The 13,359-nt window shown below is 38.8% G+C and overlaps 1 protein-coding gene across 1 annotated transcript in view; it reads right to left on the bottom strand.

Moving 5' to 3' along the window:
* Positions 1-13,359, bottom strand: part of Msh4 (mutS homolog 4) — a 60,613-nt gene that overhangs the window by 6,194 nt on the left and 41,060 nt on the right. Inside the window, exons 17-20 of the mRNA XM_021644455.2 lie at positions 12,449-12,577; positions 9,395-9,569; positions 7,984-8,072; positions 553-3,424 (exon numbers count right to left, since the gene is read on the bottom strand). Coding sequence (XP_021500130.2) covers positions 3,233-3,424; positions 7,984-8,072; positions 9,395-9,569; positions 12,449-12,577 — 585 coding nt within the window. The 3' untranslated portion in view covers positions 553-3,232. The remainder of the gene's footprint in view (positions 1-552; positions 3,425-7,983; positions 8,073-9,394; positions 9,570-12,448; positions 12,578-13,359) is intronic.

The raw sequence follows: 13,359 nt of genomic DNA, 5'->3' as shown, positions 1-13,359 counted from the left end.
ATTGATACTCCTTCAAATACATGGCAATGAGAAATGTATAAGTAATTAAACAAGATATTATATATACTGAATACATATTAATTTACTTCTTCAAAATTGTGTATATCATTTGAATTATGATTTCTTAAATATATTTGGTTATTAATGTTGGAATACTGAACCAAGCTTAGTAAAGTCAATATATTACCAATAAATACTGTAAAATATCCACATATTAAAAAAACTATGTGAAGAGTGGAAAGATGACTCAGCTGTTAAAAGAGTGCTTTTTGCTATTCCAGAGGACCTGAGTTAGATTGGAAGCTTACAGCCATCTGATAACTCCAGTCCAAGGTGTCCAGTGCCTCTCCAGGCCTCTGCAGGCACCCACACACATGTGGCTTACACAAGCACAGACACATAAACAAACCACAGCATATGCAGCCTGTGAATAATTTTGTTGATCCAATTACTATGAATATTGCAACTACTAAATAAATGTGGTTCAGTGTGCACCCAAGTCCAGGGACTTAGTTGTTTAAGAAAACAAAAACCTGCAAATTACATGATTACCTTGTTTTTAATAGCTGAGTAGTATTCCATTGTATAAATATCCCAGAATTTCTTTATCCATTCTTTGGTTGAGGGACATCTAGGTTGTTTCCAGATTCTGGCTATTATGAATAAAGATGCTATGAACATAGCTGAGCAAGTGTTCTTGTTGTATTGTGGAGCATCTTTTGGGTATATGTCCAGGAGTGGTACAGCTAGGTCTTGAGGTGGAGCTATTCCAAATTTTCTGAGATTGTGCTAGATTGATTTCCAGAGTGGTTGCACAAGTTTGCACTCCCATCAACAATGGAGGAGGGTTCCTGTTGCTATACATCCTTGCATGTGTTTTCACTTGAGTTTTTGATCTTAGTCATTCTGATAGGTATAAGATGGAACCTGAGTCATTTTGATTTACATTCCCCTGATGACTAAGAACACTGAGCATTTCTTTAAGTGCTTCTCAGGCTTTCGATATTCTTCTGTTGATAATTCTATTTAGCTCTGTACCCCAATTTTTAATTGGATTATTTGGTTTGTTGGTGTCTAATTTCTTGAGTTCATTATATATTTTGGATATTAGCCCTCTGTCAGGTATAGGGTTGGTGAAGATCTTTTCTCAATCTATAGGCTGCCATTTTGTTCTATTGACAGTGTCCTTCGCTTTACAGGTTTTTAATTTCATGAGGTCCCATTTATCGACTGTTGATCTTAGAGCCTGAGCTGTTGGTGTTCTGTTTAGGAAGTTGTCTCCTGTGCTAACCAATGCTTGGCCCAACCTGAGACTCTACCCATGGGAGACAGCCAACCCCTGACATGATTAATAATTTCTGCTATGCTTGCAGATGGGAGCCTATCACAGCTGTCCTCTGAGTGGCTGCACCAGATGCAGAGACTCACAGCCAAACATTGAGTGGAGTACAAGGGAGTCTTGTAGAAGAGTCAGGGTAAGGATAGAAGGACCCAGAGGGCACAGGAGCTCCACAAAAGCAACAGGCCAACTAATCATGGCCTGGGGAATGGGGCTGTGGAAACTGAAGCACCAACCAATGACCATGCATGGATGAGACCTAGATGTAGCTGACAGGCAGCTCTGTCCTTGTGTTGGTCCTCTAGTTAGGGAAATAGGGGCTGACTCTGACATGGACTCCGTTGCCTGTTCTTTGGTCACTCCCCCCTTGCAGGGGTAGCAGGCCAAGGGGAGAGGATGTGCTCAGTTCAGATGGGACTTGATATCCTGGGGTGGATGCATAGGGGTGGGGAGGGAGGATGGAAAAACAGAGAGGGAAGGTGGGATGGGGAGAAGAGGGGGAGACTGGTTTGTAAAATGAATAAAAATTAAAATTGCAAAAAGCAAAAGAAAACAAAAACCTATAGGGTAGGCCTTTGAGCTACAACTTTATGCATAGGTCACCCACTGAGACATAACTGTAAAATGACGTATCTAAGAAGAGAAGGGCCCTTTCCAATTAACAAGTAACAGGTAGTGTTTTCTTTTGCTCTTTTATGAAACAACAATGACCTTTTCATAAACTGATATTACAGTGAAAGTCACATGCCTGTGGAGACTGTTATATTAAAGGCTTTCATTTAACTGTATACATATTTCTCATTTCCTCAGTGTGTAGTCACAAAGAATGTACATTACAGTAGATAGTAAAAATAATCTCCAGTAATTAATTCTTCGTATTTTGTATGTGTATGCACATACACATGTAAACCATGGTGTGTATGTGGAGGTTAGAGACAACTTGTGTGAATCGATTCTCTCATCTTAGCATATGGATTTCAGGAACTGAACTCAGGTTGTCAGGTCGGTAGCAAGTGCCTTTGCCTAATGGATCATCTTGCTGGCCTGAAATTTAAACAAAAGAAAAATGCTCCCTAGGATACACACGGGAGGCAAGCGTGTATTGTCTTCCTGTTGCTTTTATATAATAAGGGTGGCCGAAATGAAATTCGGAAAGAGCCAGCAAGGAGAATGCCAGACCCCCCGAGCACAGGGAGCAGGGCTGCTGCTGACTCACGGCCATTGTTCCTCGCTGCATTATCAAGTGTGTGTTGTCACCTTTAGGACTGTACTGACTGCCACAGACTTGCGTTAATTCCCAGCATCATTCTCATGAACTTCAGAATCAGTTAATGTTAGAGTTTGGAGATAGCCAGTTCAGATCAAATGTAAATGCTTGAAGCAGCTTTTCAGACATATTTTTTTTTATTATTTGTTTTTAAAGCTAAAACATGTGTTAATATTCTGAACTATCACTTGTAACCATACTCTTTATATAGGGCAGTCCAAATTTAACATGACTTCATAAATGAAAACTACTGTATGATTTTTCTAACAAAAACTTTTCTTTAAAGAGTTGTCATTTTTACAGCTATTTTTTAAATTTACTTAATTTTTCATGTATATAGTGTTCTGCCTGCAAGTATGCCTACAGGCCAGAAGAGGGCACCAGATCTCATTATAGATGGTTGTGAGCCACCATGTGGTTGCTGGGAATTGAATTCAGGACCTTTGGAAGAGCAGCCAGTGCTCTTAACCTCAGAGCCACCTCTCTAGCACCCTTTAAAGCTATTCTAATGAATATTTTCCATCTAGAATTCATATGTGAAAATTCTGAGGTTAATGTACTGTAGTTTTCATTAAACTAGAACACTAAGCAGCTGTGACGCAGTCACTGTGTCAGTGGTAAGCTGATTATTCTTCAGTCTTCTCTGGGAGGTCCACCTCCCCGGGAAAGTCCTCTTCATACTTCTTCTTAAGATTACTCAGGTACGTCCGTAACCTGTCTGGCTCCAACTGAGAGTTCCGAGCGGCCTGCACGAGTCGTGTGGCAAGATGGTACACAGCTCTCTGCCTGTCCATCTCAGGGGAGCTCCTCTGATTTTGCTGTTATTGAAACATATGAAATTAAAATATAAATGCATTCTCCTTCATTTGTTGGTACTATCCTATCTCCTTTCATAGAAATAGGAACTCAAGGTCAAACACACACAAACACACACACTTAAAGAAGGCTATCTACCTTGGAGAATTAAATTTCTCATGAACATTTACTACTTTATGAAAGACTCATATCCTTGCAAATAATATTTTTAAAAAATCCTGCTAAATCAGCCAAATTCATAAGCAAAATACCAAAAAGTAACAGAAAATAATGGGTCTACAAACACATTTTGTTTTTAAAAAGTGTGGAACAACACTGTTTACTGCTCTGCAGTAATCATAATTTTAAATGTCACCCAGGAATACAATAAGTTATCAGAAAACCACTTGCCCAAAAGATATAAAAACTGTTGGAGCCTATCAGAACATACCGCCCGAGGAGTAAAATACAATTAAAAAATGAACATATATTAAGATCTAAAATTATGACTGATTGTTAACAAACTAGGCTTAAGAATATCCAAAAATAATATTTAAAATATATTACCCTTCAATAGGACTTAAAAGATTAGACATGAAGCCAGAATTGTTTTTAAACTTCTAATTTACATCTCTGACTGAGCTAGATAACGTAATCAACATTTTCAACCCTAACTACTTAGAAAATCATAGTAAGTTTCCCAGAAGTATTATCTCTGAAACTCTTTTTCAATGGCAGACAATTTTCTCTGTAAATAAATTTTTGCTTTTTTCACTACAGTAAATGAATAAGATTCTATGAAGTGGAACAAGATAATCATGTTTAATCATTTGTTTGGTACCTTAATTAATTACCCTTGGTTCTATAAAAGCCGTAGAGGATCTGTTCCAGGCACCAAAGCTTGTGTCTACGTGCCTATGGAGCCCACAAACATATCTGGTAGACACAAGATATGATGATAGAACTCAGACAGCTTAAGTCTTCCAGTACAAAAGGCCTGTCTGCAATCAACTGATTATGGCAGTTATGGAGAGTTCTGGAAGACAGACACACAATGCTCAGAGGAGGAAAGCTCACTTCCAGGTCAGATCAGGAAAAGCTTATAGAAGACAGAGAAACCAGAACCAGCCTTGACTGGTAGAAGTCCCAGGAAGATTTCAGGGGAGAGAAACAGCTAAAACAGACATAGTAGTGACTTGGAACACGATCAAGGAAATGACAAGTGACAGAAATGCAAATTAAATGAAGTGGACTGATGTGAGGAGACCCTAAAGCAAAAATAGGCAAAAGGGCAAATTCCTGAGCCATCCGGGGAGACTCGGGAAATGAGGGCAGTGCCCAGGACCCAGGTGGCCTTAGACTACCGAAGACTTTAAAGGCCCACCTTCATGCTAAGCAGTGACTGACAGCTCCTGACTAGGCCTGACCAGTATGCACTGAGACACAATGTGAAAGAGCATAGGATGGTTAGGAAGAGAGAATTAGCAGGAGTCTTAGTGAGCTCTGCCTAAGAGGAAGGAGTCACGTATGCTTATGACGAGGAGGGCACTTGAAGTGAAGACAAGAGCTTTTTAACAGATGATTATTCGATTTTTTATTTAAAAATAGATGAATATATTAAAGAGTAGCTGGCAAGATGCCTCAAAATGTAAAGGTGCTGGTCACAAGCCTGATAACCTGAACTCAATCCCTGAGGCCCACATGATAAAGAGAACCAACTCCTGTGAGCTGTCCTCTGACCCCGCCACACACACACAATAAATGAATATAATAACTTAAAAACATTTTTAAAATATTATGGTAAATAGTAGAAAATACATCTAGTGTTAGCAGAACTGAAAATGGAAGCTGGAGGGGCGGGGTGTGTGTGAGGAAGACTGCTAACACTACAAATTATACAAAAGGTGATTGGAGGTAAACACCTTCCGCTTCCGGACATATAGAATAAGTAAGAAAGACAAAAGTTTAGTGAAGAAGAAGGACGGTACTGAAAGGTTCAAGAGTCAGACTTCACGGAGAATAACCAACAGCTGCCAGGACAGAGCTGGGAAAAGAAGCAGAGCTCAGGGACTGTGGGGACGCAGGGGTGCGGGAGCACAAAGGGTAGCTGATTTCTAATCAGCTGTAGGCTGAAGGTGCCAGTCTGTAGGTAAGTCAGAGAAACAAGGAAAGAGCAGTTTCTGGAGCATCAGTTCTCAACCTGTGGAGGCTGAGTAACCCTTTCACAGGAATTGATACCAGATATCCTACATATTAGATTTTTTACATTAAGATTCACAACAGTATTGAAATTACAGCTATAGAGTAGCAAAGAAAATAATTTTATGGTTGGGGTCGCCACAACATGAGAAACTGTATTAAAGGGTTGCAGCATTAGGAAGGTTGAGAACCGCTGCCATAGAGCGAGAGGAGGAAAGAGATAACCGCAAGTGAAGAAAACGTGGAGGCAGAAGAGAAGAAAGGCAACTAAGGGGGTGGATCCTAGTGGATAACGAAAGAGCAAAAGAGTTACTTAAAATATCTGAAATGCTGCTTCTCTAAAAAGCTATTAGGAGGAAATATGAAGGTACAACTAGGTCAGGTGCAAGATGAATGTAAGACACAGATTCTACAGAACTGTATCGGAATTTCAAAAGAACTCATGAAGAAGACTGAAACTTCTTTAAAAGAACATCGGTAAATTTTCTTCAGAAATGGGCATCAAATACTCAAAGCAAATGGAAGTATCTTGACAAAGTTACCTAAGGAAGTCAGGCCAGTGAGCAGGGAAACAATGACACAATGAAGTATTCAAGTAAAGACAGAACACACACCGAATTTACAGTAGATAACACAGCCTGTCTTAAATACTTTTGAACACCATTACGGAAGCTAAAGCCTACAGATGATGGAGAACTGGTTGGTAACAGGAATTTGACAACATGTAATATCAATACTTAGGTAATGAAAGGTTCTTCAGAATGAGAGCAATGTCCAGACAGCTGATAATGGGATTCAACTTTATGATTTGGCAAGTGAAGACATAGACAGTCCAGGAAATCAAAAGAAAAAGGACACATTAAAAAAAAAAAAAAAAAAGACAGATCTGAGTATAGTGGTGAAGGCTTTAATCCCAGCACTCAGGGAGGCAGGGACAGGCAGATCTTTTTGAGTTCAAGGCCAGTGTGGTCTACAAAGCAACCCCTGAACAGCCAAAGTTACACAGAGAAACCCTGTCTTACAAAACAAAACAACAAAAATTTAAAAAATAAAATTAATAAACTAATAAAAAGACAGAAAAACCTGGTGGTGTTACATGCCTGAAAATCCCAGCACTTGGGAGGCCAAGGCAGAAGGACCTGAAAGGCCATCCATCCTGAGGTAACACATCCTCACCAAACCAAACCAAACCAAACCAAACCAAACCAAACCAAACCAAACCAAACAACAAAAACTGAATAAGAATTACAAAGAAATACAGAAAAGTATTCTTGAAGAAAATTTTCACATTACATTTAGCTCAATATAATCATTACCCTGAATTTTTTTTTGAAACAAAAAGGAAAAGCACTGAAAATTGAAGCTGACATATGTGCCTTCAGTGCTAAACCTACTGCTTGCTAGCATGTTACTTAACTTCTATGACCCTGCAGAGTGAAAGCAAAGTAATATCCCTCTATAAATTACCACTTAGAAATAGGACCATTTACTTCATAAAGAAAAATGAGGTTTAATTTATGATAATGGGTACAAGAGCTCTGAAAGCTAAAAGATTCAAATGTTGCAGACTGCTTTTTTTAATGCCTATTTCAAATGGATTTACTTTCTCAAAATAAAGTTACCAGAGAGTACTTACAGAAACAGAATTTTGTCTGTCATCAGTTGTGACAACCTAATCTTAAAATTGTTTTTCTTAAGCTGGGCATGGGTGGTGCACACCTGCGATCCCAAACTTGAGGAGGTAGAGGCTAATGGATCTTTGGGAGTTCAAGGCCAGCCAGATCTACAAAGTGAGTGCAGAATAGCCAAGACCACACAGAGAAACCTTGTCTCAAAAATTTTTTTTCTTTACTTAAGAATTGGGTTTTCTACTAAAATATTTTTATGAAAATATTTAAATTAAGACTTAATAAAATATATATTAAAATATTTTATGTACTAATCTACCACATCCTTGCAAAAAAAATTTCATGAGAGAGTTAAAACTAGAGAAACAATCGTGACCGGTTTCCACGCTTTGTTGAGTGACATTCTCTGCCTGTAGTCCATCCCGCCCTTCACCTAATGTTGCCCTTCCTTATGCAACCTAAACTGCATCTATACACATACGGGAGTACATGCACACACAGGCATCGAACAGGCTGGAGTCAGAGCGTGGAGAACACGGATAGCGAGAGTGTAAATGTAAAGCCCTCGCGGCCTCAGAGCAGCTACAAGAGCTCCTTGGTCTGGGCAAGGGCTCACTGGAGCAGCTACCTGCATGGAAGCTCTTTACAGTAAAGTGTGCCATACAGTAAGAAAGTGAAAAGACTTTGTCTTATTTCTACAAAGCTTGGAAGGCTAGGAGTTTTTCTGTTTTTGTTTTTTGGTTTGTTTTTTTTACCGAGATTTGCTGTGTAATTTGTGTTGTGATCTCTCTGGCATCCAAGACAATTGATGGTGGAAGAGAGGAGGCCTCTGCAGCTTTTAATCCTAAAATTATAGAAAGCAGACATCAATCAGTATTTTTGTCTCATCTCAGCTGTGTGCTCCCTGATCTAGCAGACCGTGATGATGAGATTCCTCTGTGACTACCTCACACAGGCGACAAGTGTCAACTGCCGTGCCCTGTGCAGCTGCTGTTCCACAGGCTTCCTGCAGTCTACCATGTCTGTGGCTTTAAGAGCAGCAGAAGCGGCACCATGCTCACCATGAAATTACTGGTTGCTAGGCTTACTAAAATAAGGCTGACACATGACCTTCCCTGAATCCTGATGACAGGACAGACTGCCCCATCTCACCCAATCCACAGAGAGCAGAACTGAGAATGGTAAGGATAAGTATCTGGTGCACGGAGGCTGTCCAGTTCACTTCCCCCTCTAAGCAGTAGAGCAGCCTTTTACCACAGCAGTCATATCCATAGATAAAAGTGAGTTTTGGAGACTTCAATGTATGAGTAAAGCTGAAAATTTCCACAACCTGAGAATCTGCATGCCACATAATGATTTTTATAGAAAGTAGTTGACAAGAGTTTAAGAATATCATGGTTTGGTAATATATTTCTTTTTGGGGGATTTTCAAGACAGGGTTTCTCTGAGTAGCCCTGGCTGTCCTGAAACTTGCTCTGTAATCAGGTTGGCCTCAAACTCAGAGATCTACCTGCCTCTGCTTCCCAAGTGCTGGGATTAAAGGTGTGTACCACCACTGCCTGGCTGCTATATTCCATTTCAAGATTTTTAGATTTAATAATAAAATACCTTGAAAATAAAATGACTGTGACAAATGAGTGTATAGAAAATACAATATATTCAATTATATAATTTATAAAGACAGACTGTTATGCTGGGGCTGGAGAAATGGCTCAGTGGTTAAGAGCACTGGCTGCTCTTCCAGAGGACTAAGGTTCAATTCCCAGCGCTGACATGATGGCCTATAATTGTCTATAACTCCAGTTCCAAAGGATATGACATTCTCTTCTGATCTCCTGAGGGATAAGCCACTCAATTGGTACACAGACATACATGTTGGCAAAGATCTCATATACATCAAATATAAATATTTTTTTAAAAACCTGCTATTTTTCTAACAAGCCAATTCTTCCAGGACTTTCATGCATTATTTTAATCCTATAGTTACTGGCTCAGTTCAGCTGATACAAATGAAAAGCAAAGAACATAAACTATACAAACTGAGTTTGACAAAGAAACTAGTATTTTAGAAAGCGTATAAATACTGAAAAGGGTGAAGAGCCATCAAATAAAGGGGAAAGGCAGTTTGTCTTGTTGATGTCTCTATGTAAATTCTATATACAGTACCGTAGTTTTTTTCTTCTGTGAGTCCCCGGGAAAGTTTGTAAGTATACAAAATTGCATCTTTGTTTCTTGATGTGTTCTTCACATGCTGAACTTCAAAATGCATGTTTTCTACATTAAGATATAGGGCATCTATATGGCACAGTTCCAGGAAATGGGTAGTGAAGAGTGTAAATGCCTAGAACATATAACAAACAAAGAAAATCAGTACTTTTAAATTATCTAGAAAACCCTGTTTTAACTATGTAAATATAACACAGCAGCTTAACTTTCCAATTAGCTTGGCAAAGACACAGGAATGAAACCGGTATCCCAGCTACTGACATGATCAATTCATGGAGTTTGAAGTTTATATCCAATGAAAGGTCAACTTGGTTTGTGCATACACAGTATGTTATGTGAAAAAGAAGAAATTCCACACGAAAGAGATGAAGGTTACCAGAGATGAAGCTACTAACGGAGGTGGCCACTCAGCAGGTCCCACAGCTCTCCTGCCCACATACTCAAAGCATTCCCTTAACACTGTACACACTTCACCCTGAGGTCCCTCTATAAGGAGTATTGGAACATGGGATTAATGAATTATGTTAGGCATCTGAATCTTCAAAGGTTAATTTTGTGTTTGTTTTTTTCTTGTTTTCTCTTTTGGTGGCAGGGATTAAATCCAAGGAAAAATTCCCTTAAGTTTTCAGTTTTACTAAGGCAAAGAGAGATCTGAATAATTGGTCATATTTTGAGATATTATACTTAAGACAGATGGTGGTGGTGGGGCAAGCCTTTAATCCCAGCACTTGAAAGGAAGAGGCAGGTGGATCTCTATGGGTTCGAGGCCAGCCTGTTCCACAGAGCACATCCTAGGACAGTCAGGACAGCACAAAGAAACCTGTCTCAGAAAAAGAAAATAAAAAGACATTACACATGACAAGCTGAGAGAATTGGTTAAAATTTAAGTATTAACATGGCCGAATTTCCAGTTTGGGCAGCACAGAGAACACCAGGTCACCTACTTGGTAGGGACATATACCAAGAGTCTGTCTCAGAAGAACGAGATGTCTCAAACAAAGATAACAGCAAAGAGAGGGAAGACATGACCTATGACTAAACATGGAAATTCTGCAGTCTGTGACCTGTGGCTTAGATGCAGTTGAGGTGTGTGCTGCACAGGGTACCTGCTGACACCTGAGCTTCAGTGTGACAACACAGGGAGCTGAGGGCCCATAAGAGGAAGGGCCTAGTGAGAGGTCACTGGCACAGCTCCTGGGAGGAGTTAATCTGGTTTGGTGGAGTGAGTCTCCTGGGGGAATTAATATGAAAGAGTAAGATTGGCAACTCATTAGCCTCTGGGGCAAACTGCTTGGCAGCTAATGACTGTGTTTGACAACAATGTGCTAAAACACCTGCATCAACGGGTTGCAGATGCAGCTCTGTGGCACAGTTCTCCCTTACTGTGTGCCAGCCCCTGGCTTAGATCCTTATCAGCACACACACATACACACAAAACCTTTATAAACTCTATGTTAACTCAACAGGAAAACGACTTTTCAAGGCCTATAGATTGCTAAAATTGTGCCAGACACCAAGGATTGGTTCTATGTGAGAAAACTAACTTTCAGCATCATAAAAGTAAGAAGCAACACAAGCTTCTAATTCTCTGCTAGAAAGGGGCTTTCTTAAAGCGCCGAAGCAAGTATTCGTAGAATACGTATTGCACAATATCACAAAAATATTCAGTCAGGATATAGATACTGTATCAGTCAACTGGACCAGGAGGGTGAGGGTGATGGTGTGTGTGTATGTGTTTATGCATGTGTATTCATTATAAAGATTTGGTTTGTGGTCACAGACTCTTAACGAGTTCCACAACCAACAGGTGGTAAGAGCTATGAAGTGATTCTAGCTGAATGTCACCAGGCTTCAATTTGGAAAGAACATGCCAGAGTCTGGAACCATCTTGTAGACTTCCAGCAGCAGACAAGAGCACCTCTAAGTCTCGGGAGAGTTAGCCTTTGCCACACCCTCTGTGAGGGCTATGGGCTCGGTCTACAGTTCAGACGCTCACTTCTTCTAGAAATGCTCTGCACACATAATAAAACAATGTTTGACCAAATGTAAGAGTGCTTGCGGCTAGTCAGAGTGACATATAAAAACAGCCATCACAAATACTAATTTATTTTTTGTCTTAAGTGATACACACATCTTGTTCCTATGAGAAATTTTAGCTAACATTTGAAATTATATAAAATACTGCGAATTAACATCACTCTTGACTTGTAACGTTTTATTTAAATACAAAATAGTTTCTCATTCTGTATAATGAATCACTGGGGGCTCTTGTTTAGGTAAAAAATTCCTTAGAGACATTTTAATTAGAAGAATGTGGTTTTTTATGTTTCTCATACCTGTGTGTTTTTGAGTGGTCATCTAAGAAATAATTTTCCAAATTATCTTAAAAGCAGAACAAAAATTATTTTTACATAATTTGTGAGAACATGTTTTCTTTAAAGGATGGTGTTCTCATCATATTTTTTCTATGATGCCACAGATATTACATGTAGAAATACCTCTGAAAATATCTTCATAATTTGTTATTCAATTTGATTAAATTAGAGCCAAATGACTGATGCATTATTTGTAGTTCTGAAATTTACTCCTTGTTTGTATCATGTATACACAATAGTCATTATTTCTAGTTTCACCAGAACTAACAGAAATTCCTGTAGTGTCTATTTTCTACCCAAAATGTTTAAAGAGCTATTTGTGGGTGCTGGTACAAACATCCATTCATGTTCCATATATGAAGCACACCATCCAATGAACAGGGGTGCTGGTATGATGCAATCATGTTACATAGATGAAGCACACCACTTCGAAACAAAGGTACTTGTATGATCCAGTCAGGTCACATGTATGAAGCACACCATCTAGTATGAACAGGGGTGCTAGTACAGTGTAATCATGTTACATATATGAAACATGCCACTTAGAAAACAAGAGTGCTTGTATGATCCGATCATGTCTCATATATGAAGCACACCATCTAGACTGAATAGACCTTACCTTTATGCCCAGCAGGTGCTCACAGACAGCATAAGAAATCCCAATGCCTTCTTCTGTATTAGTGCCTCTGCCAAGCTCATCAATTAATATGAGTGACCTGTCATTAGCATTATGCAGGATATAAGCTACCTGGAAGACATAATTTTAATGTGACTATTATATTAATACATAATATAACTATGTATACTATTCAATGTAACAAAGCAGATGCTACTCTCTTAGAAAACAAATGAAATTGGTACCTTTATTAATACAGCTTTCTGAAATGTATGTTAACAGAGAAATCCTGCTGAGCAGAAAATAACACATTGCTTTTCTTCTCCTGACTAATAATTCCACCCGAATAGTTAATATATAAAAACAGACATCTACATACATATGAGACAACAAAACAGTATTATCTACAATATGGAGAAGCAGAACAGTCAACTAAAAGCTTAAGTAAAACACAAAGATGGCTGTTTTCTTCTCTACAAGGGACCAATCATCATCATAAAATGTTGAAAACCAACTCAAATTGTATTTACTTCACAACTTACTTATATTTGATAAAAACAGAACAAAATATTGAGAAAAATATACTTGTTTAACAAATTTAAATTCATGGCCAACAAACAACAAGGCTTAAATTGATAGAAATTAATCTTTCTCTCTGGAGAATATCAACCTTTCTCACAATACAGAATTCACCCAACTGAATTAAAGCATAGTAGCTTTTTATGGAACAAGGGAGCTATTTAAAAGATATATGGCACCCATTTATAAATGTCAGCACAGAGAATGGTAGAGGCAGGTGGATCTCTGAGTTCGTGGCAAGCCTAGGAGGGCTATATACAGTGTTATCCTTTCTCAAAGATAAAGTAAATAAATAAAATAAAACATAACTTCATGTATCTAGAATATTGATAGAA

This window comes from Meriones unguiculatus, chromosome 10 (genome assembly GCF_030254825.1).
Source record: "Meriones unguiculatus strain TT.TT164.6M chromosome 10, Bangor_MerUng_6.1, whole genome shotgun sequence".
Classification (NCBI taxonomy): Eukaryota; Metazoa; Chordata; class Mammalia; order Rodentia; family Muridae; genus Meriones; species Meriones unguiculatus.
This window is presented reverse-complemented; position numbering and strand designations above follow the sequence as displayed.